Source organism: Macrobrachium rosenbergii, chromosome 15, assembly GCF_040412425.1.
Source record: "Macrobrachium rosenbergii isolate ZJJX-2024 chromosome 15, ASM4041242v1, whole genome shotgun sequence".
Classification (NCBI taxonomy): Eukaryota; Metazoa; Arthropoda; class Malacostraca; order Decapoda; family Palaemonidae; genus Macrobrachium; species Macrobrachium rosenbergii.
The window spans coordinates 3,578,147-3,601,154 of NC_089755.1; the positions used below are offsets into that span (position 1 = coordinate 3,578,147).

Here is a 23,008-nt window from a genome sequence, read left to right on the forward strand (position 1 = left end):
GCCTAATTAAAAGTAAAGTTGGACGGAAAAAATGTTATTTTCAATTACATGTTTACAGTCGAAAAGCGCAATTAATTAAAATGAAAACTTTGTAGAATAATATACAAACAGTATCCCCGACGAACAGAGCAGAAATGTTTCACGGCCATCAACTGGTGGCTTTGATATCATAGTAAATGTTGATATCGGATGAAAACTGTTTGTTTTTATTGAAAAGTCCTTTTGCCTGAATTGTGGACAATAACGTCGATAGATGTAAACACCTGTCATGGCTGCCGACTTTTGTTTGGGGAAATACAGCGTTTAAACCAAATGATTTGGTCTGCATGAAGCTGAATTTGTATGTACTGACTTTTGATTGCTATTTATGGCTGTGATATTTTGCTTGTTCATTAGTTCATCTCCATTTTTATGTTTCGAGTCATTCACTTTATGAATATATTTAAACATGAGCATAAATATATAGAAAGATACATACATACATTCATATTTAAATATAAATATAGATGTTTACGTATATATATAAATATGAATATATATTTGTACATATATACATACTGTATATATATTTATATACATATATATATATATATATATATATATATATATATATATATATATATATATATATATATATACATATACTGTATATCAGTTTATCAAACTCGCCTTTAAGGAAGTCATGTGTGGAGATTGATTGTGATTTAAAGCGGAAATTGAGATGAATTATTTACTTAGTACACATAGCATAAGAAGAATGATGGAAAGGATTATATTAATTCTATCAATTAGTTTATCTATATATTTATTGATATGTTTATGAAGATTCTCATTCTCAAGTAAAAATTACTTTGAATTAGAAAGTTTCGACCATCTCCTCTGAACCTTGAAATATCCTAAAAAAAAAGTAAAGAAACAGAAAGATTCAGACCACTACAATATTATATATAACAGCTCCCCCCTCCCCACCTCATCCTTAAGCTCCAACTCGAGGGAGCTTTTTCTTCAGAAGGTGAAATACAGTTCTTCATTTTCTCTCCGAAGTCATTTAAGATTTCGGTTGGTGAAACAAAGACATTTTTCTTCTTTTATTATGGAAACTTTCCCCTGAGACTTTTCTAGAGCTCATATTTTTTTCGGAAGAGTATGTTAAGTTCTATCAACTCTTCAGAAAGGGACAAGAAATAAGACTTATTATTATTATTATTATTATTATTATTATTATTATTATTATTATTAGTATTTTTGAGTAATATATATATATATATATATATATATATATATATATATATATATATATATATATATATATATATATATAATTATTTGTCAAGGTGTAAGCCAAGTTCTATCAGTTCTTCAGCAAGGGAAAAGAAATAACCCTGAAGATTTATTATTTATCAATATCATCATTATTTTGACTAATTTTAGTACATAGTTTATCAAAATTTTGCCCCACATACCCTGTTTATCTCCTATTATTACTCCCACCAGGAAATTATTATCTATTAGAGGAAGATCCAGTAATCTAGAATTACAAAAAGTAAAAGGGAATAAGACTGACGGTTTATTTATTATTATTATTATTATTATTATTATTATTATTATTATTATTATTATTATTATTATTATTATTATTATTATTATTTTTAGTATGAAGTTTATTAAAATCTTGTCCCATAAATCTTGTTTATTTCCTGTTATTAGACCTGCAAGGAAAGTATCCTCTCTAAACAAAGAGTGGATGGGAGAAGTTGGGAGAGTGGTTGGGAGTAGTTAAGGTAGTGGATGGGATAAGTTAGGGCATTGGTTGGGAGTAGTTAGGGGAGTGGTTGGGAGAAGTAGGGCGAGTGGTTGGGAGAAGTAGGGAGAGTGGTTGGGAGTATGTGGGGAGTGGATGGAAGAAGTTGAGGGAGTGGCTGGGAGTAGTTGGGGAGTGGAAGGAGTAGTTGGGGGAGTGGATGGGGTTAGTTGGGGGAGTGGATGTGAGTAGTAGTGGGAGTGGATGGGAGAAGTTGGGGAGTGGGTGGGAATAATTGGGGGAGTGTGGGAAGAAGTTTGGGGAGTGGTTGGGAGTAGTTAGGGAAGTGGATGAGAGAAGGTTGGGGAGTAGTTGGGGAGTGGCTGGGAGAAGTTTGGTGAGTGGTTGGGAGTAGTTAGGGAAGTGGATGAGAGAAGTTTGGGGAGTGGTTGGGAGTAGTTGGGGGAGTGGCTGGGAGAAGTTGGGGTATGTGGTAGGGAGAAGTTGAGGGGGTGGTTGGGAGCAGTTTTGAGAGTGGATGGGAGAAGTTGGGCAAGTGGTTGGGAGTAGCTGTGGGGGTGGTTGGGAGTAGCTGGGAAGTGGATGTGATAAGTTGAGAAGTGGCTGGGAGTAGTTGGGAGAATGGTTGGGAGTAGTTAGGGGAGAGGATGGAGAAGTTGAGGGAGTGGTTGGGACTAGTTGGGAGAAGTTGGGGAGTAGTTGGGAGAAGTTAGGCAAGTGGATGGGATAAGTTGGGGAGTGGTTGGAAGTAGTGTGGGAGTGGATGGGGAATTTGTGGGATGTTTGGGAGTAGTATGGGAGTAGATGAGGGAGTGGATGGGAGTAGTTGGGGGAGTGGATGGGAGAAGTTGAGGAAGTGTTTAGTAGTAGTGTGGGGATGGATTGTAGAAGTTGGGGGAGTGGATGGGAGAAGCTGGAAAGTGGTTGGGAGTAGCTGGGAGAGGATGGGAGTACAGTAGTTGGGGGAGTGGATGGGAGAAGTTGGGGGAGTGGTTGGGAGTAGTATGGGGTGGATGGCTGTAGTTGGGGAAGAAGATGAGAGTAATTGTTGGTAGTGGATTGGAGTAGTGGTAGAATGGATGGGAAAAGTGAAGGATAGTGGATGGAAATACTTGGGGGTGGATAAGTTAACTATACCTTGGTTTTACCAGACCACTGAGCTGATTAACAGCTCTCCTAGGGCTGGCCCAAAGGATTAGACTTATTTTACGTGGCTAAGAACCAATTGGTTACTTAGCAATGGGACCTACAGCTTATTATGGAATCCGAACCACATTATAGGAAGAATATATATATATATACATATATATATATATATATATATATATATATATATATATATATATATATATATATATATATATATATATATATATATATATATATATATATATATATATATATATATACATATATCTATACACACACACACACATTATCAAGAGTATCCTCTCATATGCCATCTTCCAGTCAAAAGTCAAAGGAAAGAAGGACTAAGCAGTTCGTTAATTTATTTTAGTATCATTCACTGTAGGTGAATTCGCCTCTATAACCTCTCTCTCACAACTACCTTTTTGCCGGACCACACTTCAATCTCTTTCTGGTCCAAGGGACTGCCGAAATTCCTTAAATTCCAGGTGAAAACCCGATCGGCGCTAATCGTCGCCCGAGGCAGGTCAGCTGGTGAGCTGAACACGTGCGTTCCACCATCTTGAAACTGCAGCCATGCTGCCACGATTGCAATGCCATCTAGGAAGAGAAAAAACGTAATTCCCGAAAGCTATAAAGGGTTTTGGAGTGAGATGCTCAGCCTTAGAATTGCTCGGATGTCGCCACAGGACGGATGCCCTGTCGTTTGCTCCATTAAACTGCCTATTTCCAACACGTGGCTGGCAGTAACCAAAGTAACTTTTGATGTGAATTTATTCACTTGCCATCCCTCTCCTAAATAAACTTCAGCTCCTAAATAAGGTAAAGTACCTGGATTTAAGGTTTTTTGTCAGTCATGTTCCCCATTCGTCTTGAACTATTTTCTGTTCCTTTTTATAGTGCGATACACCTACAGTGGGACCTGTATTCTTTTTATATTTTGTGCTGTTTATTTTGCAAAGCAGCAACGAGAAGTGTAACGTAATCGTATGATATTTGAGTCTTTGGAATCAAGTTCAGTGTGGGCATCCTCTATGCAACTCCTCGATTCCTTCATTACAGTTCTTGTTTCGGTTGAGTAACCATAAGTGTTTCAATTACAGATTAGGAGTTAGTCCACTGTGGATCTGTGTATCATCTTGTGTGCGTAGTGGTCCCCACTACCTCGTTTTCAATGCCCTTTGAAGTGGGCATCCCATTGTGTTTCCTCCAGTAAATTCCCAGTCTTTTGCTCTTCACCTTATTACAACAGAATTACGCCACCATTCTTCTGATGTGTTTTCTTTTGTAAATATATAATTAATTAAGTTAAACCCCAGAGTTTATCTAATCACTCCCGTCTTGAAGTAGGCCTTCAGCCGTATTTTGTTGTTTATAATTTTAGCTGACCTCAAGACCAGAGTCCGGATTTTTGTGGTAATTAAGGTAAGTTGCTTATCACCCTAGTATACCCCATTGCTCTATCAAGACCCCGGCTTTAAAATTATAACATTGTCGTCCTTGCAGATTATGCAATTGCGTTGCAATTATCAGCAGAATAGTAACTGCTAGCTGGTCTGCATAATTAGAGACGACCCTGGTATCATACCCCCTCCATTGTAAGCACATCATAAGTGCCGCAGACACACCCATGAGTAAGGATTCTGCTGTGTCTCAAATGGCCGATGAACTCGATGAATTGCGACAGAAGGCCCCTGTGTCGGCTGTCAAAGAAGTTGACACAGGTAGCACTCAAATACCCTCCTTCGGCTTGGTTCCACCAATTCCCTGGCCAAGACAAACTGTCCACCTAAAGGAGGTCCACAGAAGAACTGCCACGGGCGTGGATAGTTTCAGGTAGCTCAAAGAGAGCCACTGAGCTCTCCTGGCACCCATGCCAAACTGGCACAGTGCCATCCCTTTATCCTACGAACGCTTTGGCATCTCTATCCAGAAGAGGATGTCAGGGTTTTTCACCTACTTATTTTCCTTATAACTCTGTAATTTATTCTTTTCCTATAACATTTCCATTTTGTTATTTTTTATTATTACTCACATTTATTTTACGCCTTACCAAGACCCACATTTTACTTTATTCCCTCTGCCTATGCCGAGTGCCATTGACAGATATTCCAATTTTATAAGTCCTATGACTTCCCTTTCATGCCTATCACAGCATGATACACGTAAAATAAGATATGCCTTGGCCATTAGGTATTGCTATATGAGTGGCAACTTGGCACGGTGCCGATTATCAAAGATGTTGGCAAATGATCCTGCCGGAGGATTCGAGTCCTCTGGCTGCCTTGCGGCCTTCTTGGACTAAAGAATAACCCTAGCCGTTTTCCATAGGCTAAGGGAGAATAATTTCGGCATATTTAATCATCATCTTTTATAATTATCATTGATTACTTTGAATCTGTCATCTAATCTCTTTGTTAACCTTATGTTTATAGTGCCCGAATGGCACTGAACCGTCACTCTCAAGTATCGTGGCAGTGCCCAACTAAGCCCACACTTTCTTTATTGTAATGCCTCTTCAAGGCAGACTAACTACATGTATGCAAAACTCGTACTTGAGTTATTATGAAGAGTGCATGAGTTATCTCTAGAATTAACCTAGTATTAATTCATTGTTTTTAACTGTACCGTTATGTTGTGAACATACTTTAATTGACATTCATCATCTGCTGCTTTAACATAATAGGAATTTAATGATAGAATAAGTCATTTCTAGCAGCAAGTATTTATTCTGCGTTAAACGTGAATGTCACAGTTGTGTTTTGCCTCTTGAAATTAATAACCACTCAGAAATTAAAGTTAAGTTGTAGTATGCCAAAGGGGAAGTGAGAGAGAGAAATAACATAGAGTCTTTTAAGTGAGTTTGCTTGCTGGTAATCATTCTCACCCGATCTAGGGTGTAAATGCTAACGTAGTTGGGGAGGTGCAACGAAGGAAACTTCTTTCCAAGCAACCTCACCCGCTTTACCACAATAACATACCAGAGAATACAACTCATTTTAGTTATTTCTTAAATAGAAAGAGCTGTGGATTTCATTCGCCCCTTCATCAATTCTCTCCTCCATTTCCCCAAAGGTTAAGACTAATCCTTCTCTCTCTCTGTTTAAAATGACTGCCTGAGGGCCTTAATTCTAGGTGTAGCTTTCAAGGATGCCTTCCTCACTGGCACCGCACAATGGACAAGGGAGGAGTCAGAAAAGAGAATGTTGGCGCCACACTGTTTGGGATTAGTGACCTCTGCATGAGATCTGGCTGAATGCCCACGTGTTCGCTATAGAAAACTAGGCAGAGATTGTCTTAAGGGCCACCTACCTGGATGCCAAGGCGTTTTTCTTGAGGTTATAAATAGACCATGCAGCGGCAGTCAGAGAGAGAAGTGCTTAGAACTCCACCAACGACGGATGTCCTCACCTTTGCCTGTCCCTTGACTCACCCCACATGTTTGACCTCTAGGTTCGAACCGAGTACTCTTTTGTTGTGGCGTCCCTTAATTCCCTCCTCCAGCGTCGGCGCCCCTATTGGACAAGGACATCATCATCTTGCCGAAGGTAATGTACCGGAATAAGGTTTCTTAGTCAGTCACAACCCCGTTATTTCTCTGTCTGATATATTTTCTATTTCCATTGTGCAATCACCTTTAGTAATTTGTGTTGGAGCATCAAGTGTTCACATAAGTATGCAGTTAGTGTTGAACTGAGTTATTTGGCACCATTTGTGCATTCCATCAGTTCCCCTTGAGTGCCTTGTTATTCTTGCAAGTAACCGTCTTGCATATCTTGCAGATCGGCCCTTGCTGTGGAACCACTCTCAGCTCTATTCCATGTGCAGTGGCCCTATGTCACCCCTTAATCTACCACTCTGCAATGTTCCTAGTATGAAGACATCATTGGCGTAGAATGTTTCTCCTGTGTAGGATTCAGTCATTTAGCAGGCACTTATTATTACCTGCCAAGTAATTCGTCATTCCTCTGATTTGTGTTAATATGTAAATATAATTAATTAAGAGAAACCTTCAGTTTTATGTATTCTTCCCTCACATGAAGAAGGCCCTAAGCCACAGTATTTCCCTTGATTTATTCGTCTACGGAGTTGCCTTAATCAGTCTTATTTAGTCAGATGTTTTAATAAAATACAGTAGATTTCTTGAAAATGTAAAGAACTCCCTGCGATTATCCATTGCCGCCCAGAATCAAGTAAGTATCTAAAGGCAAAAACGTAGCAATATATACATATATATTATTTTCCTTAAAGCCATAATATCAGGTAACATGAGATTCTTCTGTAAATTCAAAAAGGATAAATATTTATTTCTGTTCTTAAAACAACTGTAACTGGATACATACACGGGATATAAAAGAAAATATAATTTTAAGATCGAGATAATGGATTTTGAAACTGAAATACTAGATATTTATATTCTTTAAAACAACATATATATATATATATATATATATATATATATATATATATATATATATATATATATATATATATATATATATATATATATATATATATATATATATATATATATATATATGTATATATGTATATTTATATATATATATATATATATATATATATATATATATATATATATATATATATATATATATATATATATATATATATATTAAAGGACACATATATGCATTTCATAGCTTCAATGCTTTAAGATGTTATCGTGGAAGGTTTGGAGTCAGATGGAACTAGGGCGAGAGACTCGATGTAAAATCTTTGTATTCAGCAAATAGTTTGATTCCTCAGCAATATTGGCAGTCAGGTGATCTTCCAAGCGTTATGTATATTCGTAGTACGTGTTTACTTTGATCTAGATTATGCCAAAATCTGCCCTAAAAGTGAGTTTGATCGTTCATTAACGTGATAGAACTGCAATTGTCCAGTCATAAGCTTTGGAGAGGATCCAGGCTTTGAAAATCGGCAGATAAGGTAGAGTTTCAAATCTCTGTTTTATGGGAGAAAATTGAACTTGTGATTTTTACCATGATTTTCTAATCATTATGAACTTTTGAACTGGTGTGGAGATTTAATATGAATATTCATACCTCTTTTATATTATTATTTTGTTATGTTACGTTTGCCATATCTTGGCTATGCATTTTACACTTTCCATTATTGTGTTTTGCATTTCATATATTTTTGGGAGTTTTCTGTCATGTTTAATTCTTTCGACAGATGTCTGTGGACATGGTGGAATAACATGTGGAATTGTGGTAGACTGTTTTTTTTTGGACATGACTTTTAGTTATCGATTTGTGAGGATGTGTGATTTTGGGGATTTCCAGGCTATTAGCCATAATGAGACTTCTTTAATCAGAAGGGTTTTGCAGTTTAGAGTTTAGTTATCTGACTCGATAATTCATTTATTATGCATTTTAATCTTTGCTTTGTTTTATTCATTTCTTGTTGGGTTATTCGAATAATAAACCTATTTTTGGTAAGAAACGATTGTGTTTCTTTAAATAGTCCATTTAATTGCTTTGAGAGAATGAGTGAGGTCAGGTGGATGAGCTTCGGAAAACGATTAGAGAGAGAGAGAGAGTCGATACACGGAGAGAGAGAGAGTTGAGAGAGGGAAAAAATGTCTGTTATCATGGGTCGAATCTTTATACGTCTTTTTATATTGAAGAAAGATCGCTAGGATTACATACGTACACTTTCAAAAAGTGTTGATTCTGTTCCTTGTAACATATATATATATATATATATATATATATATATATATATATATATATATATATATATATATATATATATATTATATATATATATATATATATATATATATATATATATATATATATATATATATATATATATATATTATATATATATATATTTATATATATATATATATATATATATATATATATATATACATATATATATATATATATATATATATATATATATATATATATATATATATACATATATATATATATATATATATATATATATATATATATATATATATTATAATATTATATATATATTTACATTATTATATATATGTGTGTGTGTGTGTGTATTCCTTCGTTGTCTTATATTATAATCTATTGTTTGTCATCAGCAGTTGGAAAGTACATCAATCTCGCTTCATAGCAACAGTTTGTAGAATTTGTATAAACTAACCCCTGTGATTTATCCATTTAGATATACATAGATATTTCATATGAACGTGTTTATCAAGTGACGTCTTTTTAATATAATGAAAACTCATGTTTTTCGAGAATGATAAATTACCTGGACGCAGATAATAATTTTTGGCTTTCTGTCACCTGTGTCTCCAGCCTTCATCCTCAACAAATAGGTCAACAGAATTTCTTTCGTAAAGGTTTTAATTTCATAAAGCACACACAATGCAAATACCACAAAGTATTACGACCTATAACTGACAATCGTTCTTGCTGTTAGTCTCCGTTGGGTTGGGGAGAGAGAGAGAGAAAGAGAGAGAGAGAGAGAGAGGAGAGAGAGAGAGAGAGAGAGAGAGAGAGAGAAGACTTTACAGTCTTACTGTTTTTAGGGTTATAAGCAGGCAGACAGACAGACAGAGAGTTACAGTCTCCTTTTTCTGAAGTGTTATAAAGACTCTAATGAGAGATAAAAAAAAAAAGGCGATTTACAGGACCTGGCAAGAGACAGCGTTAATGCAACAAAGGCTTATTATCACCACAGCCCCCAGACAAAAAAGGAAAAGGCTCATCTGGTGCAACAGGTAAGAAAGAGTCTCTACAAAAATCCTTATAAGGGGAAGATTGTCCAGTTAGTTTAGCCTTTCACATGAAGGGAAAGAAAGTGCTGCTTTCTCCTTTAGGCAGAGAGGAAAGACAGTATGGCATCACATTTAGCTTCTTTAACTCAGATCCAGAGAAAACAACACTGCCTGAATTTGAGGGTCATCCAAAATTTCCTCAGGTACAGGAATTCCAGGAAATTTTTTACAGTGAATTTGTCTGTATCAAGAGAATGATATTCTATTTTTTTATATTGGGGGAGCACTGAGATGGCATAAAGAGCTTGTTTTTTAATAGATAACGTCCTTTTAGTGATGAGGACATGCCCCTTGAAAAAAGTAAGGTTAAAAAATTTTGGAAAGACAGAAGACCTCTGACGATTCGAAACTAACCCAGCTGAAGGGAATTCCACTCCCATTATTGCCATGTGTGTGCATTATGGAGGATAAGTCTTTGAAATTTCCCTTCATAGAATATATATATATATATATATATATATATATATATATATATATATATATATATATATATATATATATATATATATATATATATATATAGTGTCATGGTCGCACTGTCTTGTGAAGGAAAGGTGGCTCTAAAATATGATTTCTGGAAGCTACACCTGACTGAAAGGGGGGCGGCACTTCAATGAATAGAGAAGAGATGCAAGTGAAAAATACTCTAAATTACCAATAAATGAGAAGGATTGAAGGTAAACTTGGGATGTCCACTAAATAGTATAATTCACTAGTCAAATCAGAAGATGAAACCTGTACAAGAGATATCACTGAAGCTCCGTGGCACGATTCAAGAATTATGTTTCACAAAGTATCTCAAATGTACTCAAGCAAAGTGCCACAGCTGGAAATCATTATACACTGAGACTTTCTAGGCTAACAAGAATAACAGAGTTTGGGGAGAATCCAAAGAGGCACAGTAAGGGGTATGATGAGCGAAAGTGTATGTACTGTTGATTGTCCCGATATCTTGACTGGATATGGCACCCGGGTATGCAGGAAGGTTGCACCATTGACCTACAGTTGATCTCACACAACAAGGACTTGAAGTCACGGATCTTAGGTCTGCAGACAAGGCGTGAGGATCGTAGAACCAAGTTTCTGCTGTAGGGCATCAGCAGAAGCATTGTTACTTAAGGTTCCCCGACAGAGGGGAAGTATGACAAAAGGCAGGGGTGCTGGTAGGCTAAGAGGACATCAGTGTGTAGAGGTGAGTAGCTGGATATGTGAATCTTCAGCATAGCAGTAGGAATACTTCAAGTAGGACTCAGGCATAGTATCTCAGTAATTTCTGGACAAGGGAACGTCATCAGGTAATTCAGCAGGGGTGACGTCTGTGGGAGGCGGCTAGCATCAGGTGTCCAGTGGTGTGAAGTCGGGAGTGTAGGCTAGTGGAGTAGATTAAGGTTTGACTAGCAGGTGTGTGTGTGTGTGTGGAGTGCCAGTAGGATGGCGTCGTAGAGTGGCGTTGTGAGGTGGCTAGTACAGGATATAATAAATGTGTCTTCAGAAGAAGGTTGGGCCAGAGTGTCTGCATGAGCAGGGAGACACCTGAAGGAGGACTAGCATAGACTATACTACCGGGTGTGGCTTCTGCAGAGGGACTAGTTCAGGCGCACAAGCAGTGTGATGTCTGGAAGGTGACTAGCAAAGAACGGTCTGTTGGAGCCAGTATATATACCAAGATCGGCGCCAATGACGCAAAATCAAGAGGGAAGATCAGAACAAACGTAGAAGGCATTTGTGACAACATACATACATACACACACACAAGTAAATATATATATATATATATATATATATATATATATATATATATTATATATATATATATATATATATATTTATATTTATATTTATATATTTAGTCAGCAAAGACAACAAGTCCACAGCCTCATCTGCTGCTACATATAAACAAACCAGACAAAGAAAGATCATAAAGCGTCACTAACAACATCCAGTGGAAGGCGAGGAGAACATCCGAGGTAAACGAAGCCTATATAAGCAGAGAATGCTTGTGTGTGCTTGTGTGTGTGTGTGTGTATGTGTAGCGCATGCAAAAGCAGCATCAGCAGCTTTGAATGGATATAGTCTGATGCAATCGATAATGGAGACCGAAAAGAGAAAGGAATTCGAAAGATGGAGAAAGAAATGACTCTCCGGGAATGAAGGCGATTGGGAAAGACAGGAAGGCTTCTGTTCTAAAATTCCTCCTCTCTCTCTCTCTCTCTCTCTCTCTCTCTCTCTCTCTCTCTCTCTCTCTCTGTGATAGATATGCACGGAGACAAGAATGAAAAGATTTGTATGCAACGTGAACGTGAAACAAAAGATGGATTTTTTTTTTTTTGTTTCTGGTTGGTACGCTTTCTTTCATAAATATTGTAACGTTGATATTCAAAAATCTCTCTCTCTCTCTCTCTCTCTCTCTCTCTCTCTCTCTCTCTCTCTCTCTCTCTCTCTCTCTCCCTGGCATATGAGAGAGAGACTTGTGGGGGGAGATGAAAGAGAAGAGGTTAAGAGTATTATGCATTAAGCTCAATAATTCCTTTTCATGAATCGTTTATTTAGTGAAAGCGGCATTTCTCCCACAATAAAGTCTCTTAAGGAAGCAAACATTCTCCTTCAAGAGCAAAGGACCTCTGCAGCATAAGCAAGAGAGCTACATTATTTAACTGTAATGTAAATCGAATGTCTCGAAGTGGTGAGAAATTCAGAAAAAAAAAATTCCTTATTTTAGATGAAAATTCAAGTTACATAGGGAAAGTTTATTTGCTACACAATTTTAAAAGTGTCATTCAGTAACAGGCATCATATCTATAGATCCTTCGGGTAACTGCTGTGGGCAGAGTGAGGAAATCCTCCCCTCGAGGAAACCAGAGTGAGTAACGAGGTCTCATTGCTGCCTTCATAACCTTTTGGTCATCGATCTCTCTCAAGACCAAAGGGTATTATCGTTCACGCCGCTAATTTAAGGAGAGTACCCACCAATTATTTTCCTGCCTCTTCGTGTCGGCATATACAAATTCCCCTCAGCCGAGAGAGGGGACCAATTAGGTCCCTATTTCCTTGGCGCGACATAAATTACCGTAACTTCTTAATCAATGTCTTCCTGCGATTGTGTTTGGTTTGGTAACTGTAATTCTGCATCTTTCCGTTTCACAGGTACTCAGATATTTTGAATATTAAAAGTTTGTTATATATAATTTTTAAATCTATTTGAGTTTCACCCACCGGCTGTTGTGGTTCATAACAGATGTATTGATAATGTTTGACACAAAATTGTAACATACCCTTATAGATACACACAAACACACTTGTTATGAATAAATATATATATATATATATATATATATATATATATATATATATATATATATATATATACACATACATTTATTATGTGTGTGTGTGTGTTAGAGAGAGAGAGGGAGAGAGAGATCGCTTTGAAATTAAATATCCACGATCTAAAAGTAAGTTAGAAAACGTTCAACATTTCACATATTAATTTAAGATGTCATAAAAGCTGTTGAAACCACCGACTCAGGTAGTCCGGTTGCCAATATCACTCATTAAAAAGGGGTACCGCAATAACTTCTGCGCCATCAATAATTGATTGAGTCTTCTTAAGATTAATAATGGTTCGATTCAAATCACGATTTCAAACAAAAATTGATGAATACATCTGTATGAATTGAAGTTTATTGGTCGTCAAGATTCTTTATGAAGAGAGAGAGAGAGAGAGACAACACTAAAAGTCGTTATTTGCAACATCTCTCTCTATCAGAATTTGATATATTTTAATCTCTGGTCAAATTGATATTTGAAATCGCTGATGACGACGAGTTTAATTAACACCAGGAAAGCGAAATCTGATATTAATCGGTTGAAGTGTTCTTTAGAATGATCGACTTGTCAGAACTCGGAACAGAAACCTGATATCACAGCTGGAAAAATCATGTTTTCAATTTGCTCTAATTTACTCTCGAGTTTATCTAAATTTTAGGAATATCACAAGTTCAGTCGATACAGTTATTTCCCCTTTATGATTTTAAAGACACTTGTTATAGATACAACAACACAATCTCTATGGAAGAACGAAATTCTTACACAGTTGGCTTGGTAAAAATTATTATTTTTGCCCGTGCAAAACCAGCATTAAAAAATAATAATTTTTCGTGTGGGATTTTGACTTAAATTAATATACAGAGGACTTATACAATAAAATGATTCTTTCATCTTGGAAAAAAACTTCATATAAATACAGAAATAAAAGTTAGATGTCATTACAAAGGTTGATCATCTCAGAAGCGTTATGTCAAAGCTGGAAAAAGCCTGATTCCAATTTACTCTGATGTTGGGGCGTTAACTGAAATGTTACTCTCGAGTTCATCTGAATTTTAGGTCCTTTGCAAGTTCAGTCGTTAAGACTATTTCCCCTTCATGATATCAAAGACGATACCTGGATACTTTCACAAAACGAAAGCATCACCTGATCCAACATAAGTCTCTCTTAACGACCAGTTTCCTTGTTTTGTAAACCATTCCTTTTGTCTTATATTTATTCTTTGTTAGTGTTCTTCTTCTTCTGAGCGCCAGACGGAAAAGGAGAGTCGTGAAGATTAAGAGATCATCGAAAGCTCTGGGTAATGATTTAGATCATAACAAAGCAATTAACCATCAAAAGTTGATTTGATTATATATTATGTTTTTCGCTATATTCATTCGTCAGTTAGGCTGGGAGTGCTAGCCCAATCATTGTCTCATATTGGTAAGTAGTCTATTCCGAAGAGGGCTCATAAACAGGGCTATTTTCAGTTCCTATGTGTGTGCAGTTACATAATTGTTGACTTGTTTCTTCCTTTAGGCTTTTAATAAAATCATCAATTTATTTTACGTTATACACAAACACCCTCTGTACATTATTCTTGTTTAATAATTGTTGTCATGAATAAGCAGAAGGCCAAAAAAAAGTCATCAAAATTCCAGTAAAAAAAGTTTGTATATTTTTCCACTGACACTAAATAAACAAAAAATGCTACAAAAATTATCCCCCGCCCCCACAAATAATATCTGGACCATTTTCAGTCTTTATTACCACAAAGCCAAGCCCCTGATAAGAAGGACAAATACTAGTCAAAACCTTTTTTCCTCCACGCATGAGGAATTCCGCTTTCCTCCCCTCCAAGATGAGGAAAACATTTCCTCTCCTCCAGGTTGAGGAAGACATTTCGTCTCCTCAAGGTTGAAGAAAACATTTCTTCAATGCGGAGGCAAACAGAGGGAAAAAAGAATAGGCTGATTCAGTGTTTGCATGAGAAGATAGTATCTGCGAACAATGCCATTGACTTCGATAGAAATTCCATAATAGAGAAAATATACCCAAATAAAACACACAACACACATATGTATATAATGTACATATGTATATATATATATATATATATATATATATATATATATATATATATATATATATATATATATATATATATATATATATATATAAGCATAATATATGGATAAAAGACATATATTGAGTATATACGCTTTCACGTTTATTGACGCATCGTCAGGGCACAAATGAGACACAAATATGAAGAAGGTTACAAAGTAAACAAATAGAACAAGAAATACCAGATGGTCAATTGTCAAAGGGTAATAATACAGAAAGTTAATCCAAGATAATCCGTTATCAAGCTGTCACAAACTGAACCTAAGACCAAACAAAATGACATACTAAAGTTTAGGCTTACAAAATCCATTAACATGTATAACCTTGAATACCATCACCATCAGAATGTTAAATTCTCTGTTTTTTCTGGAATGTTCTTAAGGGCTTTACGTGTTTGCAGCCCGCAGTTCATTGATGCTGAGATCAAAACTATGATATTGCTTTAAACTTAAATACCCATAGGACCTTTGATAGATGTAGCATGGAAAGAGCCAGAAAACATTTTATTTAACTAATAACAAACTTGAATTCAAAAAGCATAATATTCTCAAATTACCGTATGACAAAACAAATTCCAGAATTTTAAAGCTTTTCAACATAAATGTTGTTTTGAGTAATTTTAATGTTTAGAGTTTAGTGATAAAAATTCTCCAGAGATGTTTCTCTGCATCTATGAAATTCCTTGTAAACAAAAACAAAAATGTGATAAAATATATTATGGACAAACTGGAAAACCACTTTCACAACGAGCAAACATAAATATTCTGTGAGATAAGAAATATCGAATGCATTATTCGTACATATGGAGATTTAGATCATCCTATTAACTGGAGTAAAGCAAACCTTTACCCGTGCAATGACACAGTTAAAAGGAATATCATCGAATCTTGTTTTATTAAGTCAAATAATGAAAGTGTTCTAAATTTAAGTCTTGGTTTATTTAAAGTTGATGCTTTAATAATTAAAAAAGTTGTTGATAAATATAAGCAAAATTTATATTAATTTTTATACGTTACAATTTGAATGGGTAATATTCCGTTTTCCCTATGGTTAAGTATATATTTGGATTAGTTTGTGACCGCGTGATCCCGGACTTGCCGTGGATTAACCTTTTCATTTTAACCCTGGCAATTAACCATCTGGTATTCAAGGTTATACATGTTTTTGGATTTTGTAGCCTAAACTTTATTATGTCATTTTGTTTGGTCTTAGGTTCAGTTTGTGACAGCTCGATCATTTATCAGGATGAACTTTCTGTTTAACCCTTTGAAATTAACCATCTGGTATTTCTTGTTCTTTTTGTTTATGGTAACCTTCTTCATATTTGTGTCTCATTTGTGCCCTTACTGATGCGATAATAAACGTCCAACTAAACTTCTGCCTGTCTTTTTTCCTGTGGGGTTTGATACACTGAAGTCATATCATACTGTTTTTTTAAGAATATATATAATATATATATATTGTGAGGAATATATATATATATATATATATATATATATATATATAATGGTGTGTGTGTGAGTGTGTATCTTCTTCTTCTTCTTCTTCTTTTAACGTGCTTTTATTCCCATTTTGTATGGGGTGACCCAATGCCTTCTCTTGAAGGACTTTTGATTTGGCTTTGGGTAGACCTGTGGTCTCGATCAGCTGCCCTGGACATCGAGACCCGGGTACGTATATTTCATGTATCATACCCGACCCAACGCCCTTTCTTCCCAGCAGCGAGAAAGATATTGCGCGGGTATGGCGAAGTTCGAGACGTGTGAGATGTTTGTTATGTTTTTAGAAGGTGTTGTAGTGGCTTTGTTTTGTTGTTTGTATTTAGTCTGTAACATCCATTTTGCTTTTAAATAAACCTATATTGATTCATATATAATCCCAGGATGTCTAAGAGGCACGGAAAGAAAGTGTCTGCCTCTCTGACTAATATATATATATATAATATATATATATATATATAATATATATAATAAATATATATATATATATATATATATATATTATATATTCACATACACACACATACACACACACACACACACACACAGATATATATATATAATAATATATAAATATAATATATATATATCATTATTATATATAAATATATTATATATATACTTACATATACTTTTAATATATGAAAGTGTGTGGATATACACTATATATGTTATATATACATATATATATATATATATATAACATATATATATATATAGATATTCATATGCATATATACATATATATAACATATGTATACATTGTATATATATTATATAATATATATACATATATATAAATAGATAATAGACAGATAGAAACACCTCCTCAAAATGAACGTCGTTAGTAAAAGTCTGAATTGAAGGTCGATTCCATAACATCTCCTCGAGGAACTGCTGACAAATACAAATTATAAAACATTACCTTGGGTCAAAATTCCAACAAAAATTGACGATGATGATTTAAGAAACAGAAGGCACTTCCACTGATTCACTGTAAAGACATTGAAAATATGTGGGAGTTGGAGTGGTTGGACAATAATATAACGAGATCCAGATAAAAATCTGAAGTAAAAAGGATCTAAAGGTGGAACTGGGAGAAAACTCCATGGTTGCACTGAAAAGTGAAAGTGAGAGTTATCTAATGATCTAAAATATTCAGTACTGATGCCATAATCTTTCTGACTGTAGAAAGAGAGAAAGAGAGAGAGAGAGAGAGAGAGTCGCTCTCACACTAAGGCATTAGAAGATTCAACACGTAAAACAGAGTTCTGATTACGAACTTCATTTGTAATTCAGATGAACTGACGTGCATAATGGACGCTATGAAATTACTTCTGTTCCAGCGGCGTGGCTGAGACGCTTTCAGTTACAGAGAATTAGAACAATGGAAAGGACTCAGTGGAAATTCCTTCTCGCTCACTATTTACTGGATAATTCCAACTTACTCTTCTCAAGGAGTGATTTGCTCATCTCGGGGTTTGAATAGTAAAAGTATTTACGTTTCAATATCTATAATTAAAGAGGAATTGTGAGGAAAGTGATAAAACTTCCTTATGTGGATGAGATAATGTTAAGGGGAGTTGGAGATGGTTTGGACATGTCTTCGCCCAACCTCTGGGAGAGTTGGAAGACCCAGACCTACTTGGATGAGAATTATAAGAAGGGAGGCTGGAGACGAGTGGAGATTCGTGGAAGACAAAGCACAAAATGAACTAGAGATAAGTGCCGGAATTTCAAAGAGGCCCGAATTTATTAGGAAAAGAAAGTAAAGAAATAAAATAAATTTATTAATCTTTTACGATCACGAAAAAATTCAAAAATGGAAATTACTCTAGGAATCGGAATATGCCAATAATGTCATTGTTGCTGAATTCTATTAATTATGATTTCAAAAGACACACACACACATACACACACTCAGAGAGAGAGAGAGAGAGATAGAAAGACAGACAGACAGACAGACAGAGAGAGGAGAGGAACGTTTTAAGAAATCGAGAAGCTAAGAGGGATTGTGGCTATTAAAATTAAATAAAAATTACATGGTAAGAAAGTGAAATGGATTCTACCTATTCTTAGAATAAATAAAGAAAGACCCTCATTGTAATTATGTCATGAACCACTGTATACAATCTTAGAGGAAATATAAAGAGGAAAAAGGAATTGTAATTAGGGAATGAGCTGCAGTTCAGAATTTCTGTTCCATAAAGAAGGGAGGAGAATAAGCTCCACCACAGTAACCTCTGGCCTTTGGGTCAAAAAGGTCCCTCCAAAATTAATTTCCTTGGTTGTACGTCATCGTCAGCTAACAATAACATTATTCAACTCCTTTCTCTTCGCTTCCTAAATAAGTGCGTCTAGAATATGTGTAGGTACTTGTAAACGGCTGGGCTTCTCATCTGGGTCCTTTGTCAGTTGAAAAGTTTATGTCGTAACAGGATTGGATTTCTGTGCAAAGTTATTTTTATGCGCATGTGCACATTCAGAATGTATATTACTGTTTTTGCACAAGCCTGTACATATATTTACATTTAGAATTTGTATTATGGTTTATAAGTAAGCTTATGCATTCATTTAAATATACATGCACCCAAACACAGAAATGGTGGTATGTATTATGAAACATGGTAGGGTCTTATCCTTATGTCTAGAGTTCCACAACGGCCAAGATAAATTGCTAATGTTACTTACTCGTTATTTACACAAGTGAGTCGTTAATTAACAACATAAAAAAAAAAAAAGATCATGACAGCACCTGCAAAATCAAGATTGATAAAATAAATGGAAAATTACTTGTTCTAAAGATCACCTCATCTTGCGCTGTCATCCAACTTAAACTTGAAGTCTTTCATTTGAAACTCTTTTTAACCTGCTTCCCTTATCCCAACCAGTATTTTGGCATAATGAACAGATAACTGAATAGCAGAGAGAGAGAGAGAGAGAGAGAGAGAGAGAGAGCGAAAATGCAGCTGAGACGCTCACAAGGATTCTAGATTCATTAAGACTCTGTCTGTCTCGCTTTTCTTTCATATATTTAACGCTTCTAAAAGGTATTAGTTTCGGATTGGTTACCCACTCGACTGCTATAGTAAATTGGGATGACAGGTGATATTTAAAATTATCGTTTCTTTCCTATAAACAAGTAACTGAAATATATATATAGTCATATATTATATATGTATATATATATATGTATAAATAGTATATTATGAATTTTATTACTTATATATTAGCAGAGAAACTAATCTGTCACTAGTCTACCTAAAACGAATAAAATGAAAAAAAACCCACAGAACTTGGAAGCAAAATATGAATTCCCTAACTATTATGACAAGCTTTTGTTTAGAGACGATGCCTATCTTCCAAAAAATAAGTGACTATCTTTGTCAACACTTACTTAAGCAGTGGACATCTTTAAACCATAAACCAACTTCCCTTTCTTCATATATTTCCATCACACGTTAAAGAACAAAGTCTTTAAGATCAACCTGACATAAGGGACACTGTAACATGGCCATTTCCGCTGCATTTCATCACTTCAGACCATTCTGAAATCCCGCCATGTCTACCAGTTGCTATTCTCACCGTTTCGATTTACGAGACAGTCTCCTTCTTTCATGTAATGGATGCATATGTTTGGCACACACACACACACGCAGACCTTGTCCAGGCTCTTCTTCCTAAAAAGGATCCCCAACTTCTCTCGTAACTAAGAATTTCCAGCATAATTCCTTAGGAACTCATTTTCTGAGAGAGACATGTGCTAACTTTATCGCGCATGAATTTTTGCGAATTGCAATAATCTTGCATAATGGATGCTGGGAACTGGGGAATCATGATATTGTTGGCGTCTCTCTCTCTCTCTCTCTCTCTCTCTCTCTCTCTCTCTCTCTCTCTCTCTCTCTGCAAGTCTTTTAAATGTGTATCATATTTAGTAAAGTACAAAACACACATGTAATTCCAACTTCACACAGTATCTCAAGTGATGGAAGACAGAAGTTTCCCACAATGAGTTTTATTCATAATTTGTGAAAATATATATAAAGAGATATTTGTAGAGCCAGATCATTGCTGCCTTTTGGATGTAAATATCTGTAAAAGTCGGTCTTTCATTTATAACTGAGAAACTAGATCTTATCACAAAATATCAGATTCAACTCTGTTCACAGGTACACCGCCTCTCCATTAGCAAGCAAATAAGAAGGAATAAGAACACAGCGTCTCCTGTAGGGGATACAATTGGTAAAAAAATGACAATCTTTGGGTACATCCTCATTTCAGTAAAATATGCCATAAGCATAGTTCGACAATTTACCGCACACTAATCAAAAACAAGTTGGAAACAAATCTACGAGTTGTTGGTGGTCATAACCAGTGCTTCATAAGATTATCCAGCATTTGCCAGAGATTCACTCTGCACTTATGGTAAATCATTGACTTGTTTTCAACCTGTTTCTGATATGTTTGTGACAAGTTTTCGAAATGTGTTTATGACATGCATTACTGTAGTGTGGCAGCAGCCTTTCTTCAAACAATGACACCAAGAGGAACATTCTTGGTGACTCGACAAGCCTGGTGTACACCATCTGAATAAGGCAATCTCTACAGGAGATGCTGGTGTTGACGAGGCAAAAAGTATTGAAGGTTCATTTGGGTTACATAAAGCGACTGGAAATAAGTCTTGAATATGTCACTATACATGTTATAGTAAAATTAGTACCCAAGTGTGGCCTCAGACCTGTATGACATCAGTCTTGTTGTGAAATGCACGTTTAGTGAAACACATTTCACCAAGAAATGTTTTTCTAATATCCTCAGGAAGAACGTCTTATACTGAATATGTCATGTTTATCCAATGGCAGCTGTACCCCGGTTACAAAGCTCCTCAGTTGATCCGGAAGTGTTTTCGTAAACAATAGAATAAAATATAGAATTTGGGCCAAAGGCCAAGCGCTCGGACCTATGAGGTCACTCAGCGCTGAAATGGAAATTGAGAGTAAAAAGGTTTCTTGAAAGGTGTAACAGGAGGAAAAACCTTTTGCAGTTGCACTATGAAACAATTGTTAGGAGAGGTTTGAGGAAAGTAAGATGGAAGAAAGAGAATATGCATGGAGGTATAGTAAAAGGAATGAAAGAGGTTGCAGCTAGGGACCATGGAAGGGACGCTGCAAAGAACCTTAAGTAATGCCTACAGTGCACCGCGTGAGATGCACTAAAGGTACTAACCCCCTCCCCCCCCCCCTTGGGAGTGTTTTCGTAGGCATACCAACACAAAATGACGTCACATCCGGCAGTGTGGACTTTCCTACAGATAGGTGATTAATGAAGCGTTGTAACTTCTATGGCTATTTTATAAATACATCGAAGACTGGATTTAAACAAACTGTATTCGAATCATCCTTCTTTATGTAGTTATTATGGATTAAATACTTGTTAAAATTCGAAGTTGGGGTTTCATTTGAAGTTAATAACGAATGAGAATCTATTCTGCATTTTCTCAGTTGTACGATTCACGAATTCTCTTATCCTCTTCTTACGGTGCTATTTCGCTAATGTAATTATCAACAATACTTTATGGGATGTTATTTACTCACAAAAATTTTTTTTATTATGAATTCTAAATCAACATTCTCTAGCATTCAGTTTCTCCCCACCCACTCTTTTTTTCCTTTAAAAATCAAACAGATTCCCTTTCCTCCCATAATGAAAGAAGACAAAGCCCCACTACATTCTCCATTACAACTTTACAACACACTACAAGCTGCCACAAACGTTGGACACCGGAACGCACGACTGAGCTTCTGTGGATTTTATTGCAAAAGGCTTTCCCTGGAGCTTTCCCATATATATATATATATATAGCATATATATATATATATATATATATATATATATATATATATATATATATATATATATATATATATATATATATATATATATATATATATATATGTGTGTGTGTGTGTATATCATCCTGATTTACTGCTCTCTTTAATTTCTCACTCCTATTTCACAAGACCTGACGCCAACGGCTCCACTTTCACTCGATTCTCGCTTTGGTGGTTTAGGTAAAGCTGGCTTTCTCTAAATCTTGCCCTGAGATGTTGTGAGGGGTGTAGGGAGCCTGGTGTGGTCCTACGGACTCGACCTATCTAACGGAAGCGAAGAGCAAGAATGTGTGGCAAATACGGGTCGTGATACTTCGTGGTATTTCCATTTTGCATGTTGAATGACATTAAACCTTTCATGAAAGAAATTCTGGAGGTCTATTTGTCGAGAATGTTGACTGGAGACACTGGTGATAGACCATCAGAGGCAAAACGTATTATTTGCATACAGGTAATTTGTCATTTTCGAAAAACGCG

At 35.7% G+C, this 23,008-nt stretch overlaps 1 protein-coding gene across 1 annotated transcript; it reads right to left on the bottom strand.

The window, feature by feature from the left end:
- Positions 1-1,798: 1,798 nt before the first annotated feature.
- On the bottom strand, positions 1,799-4,543 carry LOC136846851 (DNA-directed RNA polymerase II subunit RPB1-like). The gene is made up of 3 exons (XM_067118120.1): positions 4,540-4,543; positions 3,333-3,511; positions 1,799-2,779 (listed from the first exon to the last, which is right to left on the bottom strand). The coding sequence occupies exons 1-3, from the start codon at positions 4,541-4,543 to the stop codon at positions 1,799-1,801; spliced, it is 1,164 nt and encodes a 387-aa protein (XP_066974221.1).
- Between the last annotated feature and the right edge of the window lie 18,465 nt (positions 4,544-23,008).

Excerpts from the sequence above, each read along its gene's own strand:
- LOC136846851 (XM_067118120.1), bottom strand. Across the intron at positions 2,780-3,332 it reads AAGTGTGGTCCGGCAAAAAG|CCATCCACCCCATACTACTC; the intron begins GTAGTTGTGAGA and ends CCCCAACTACAG.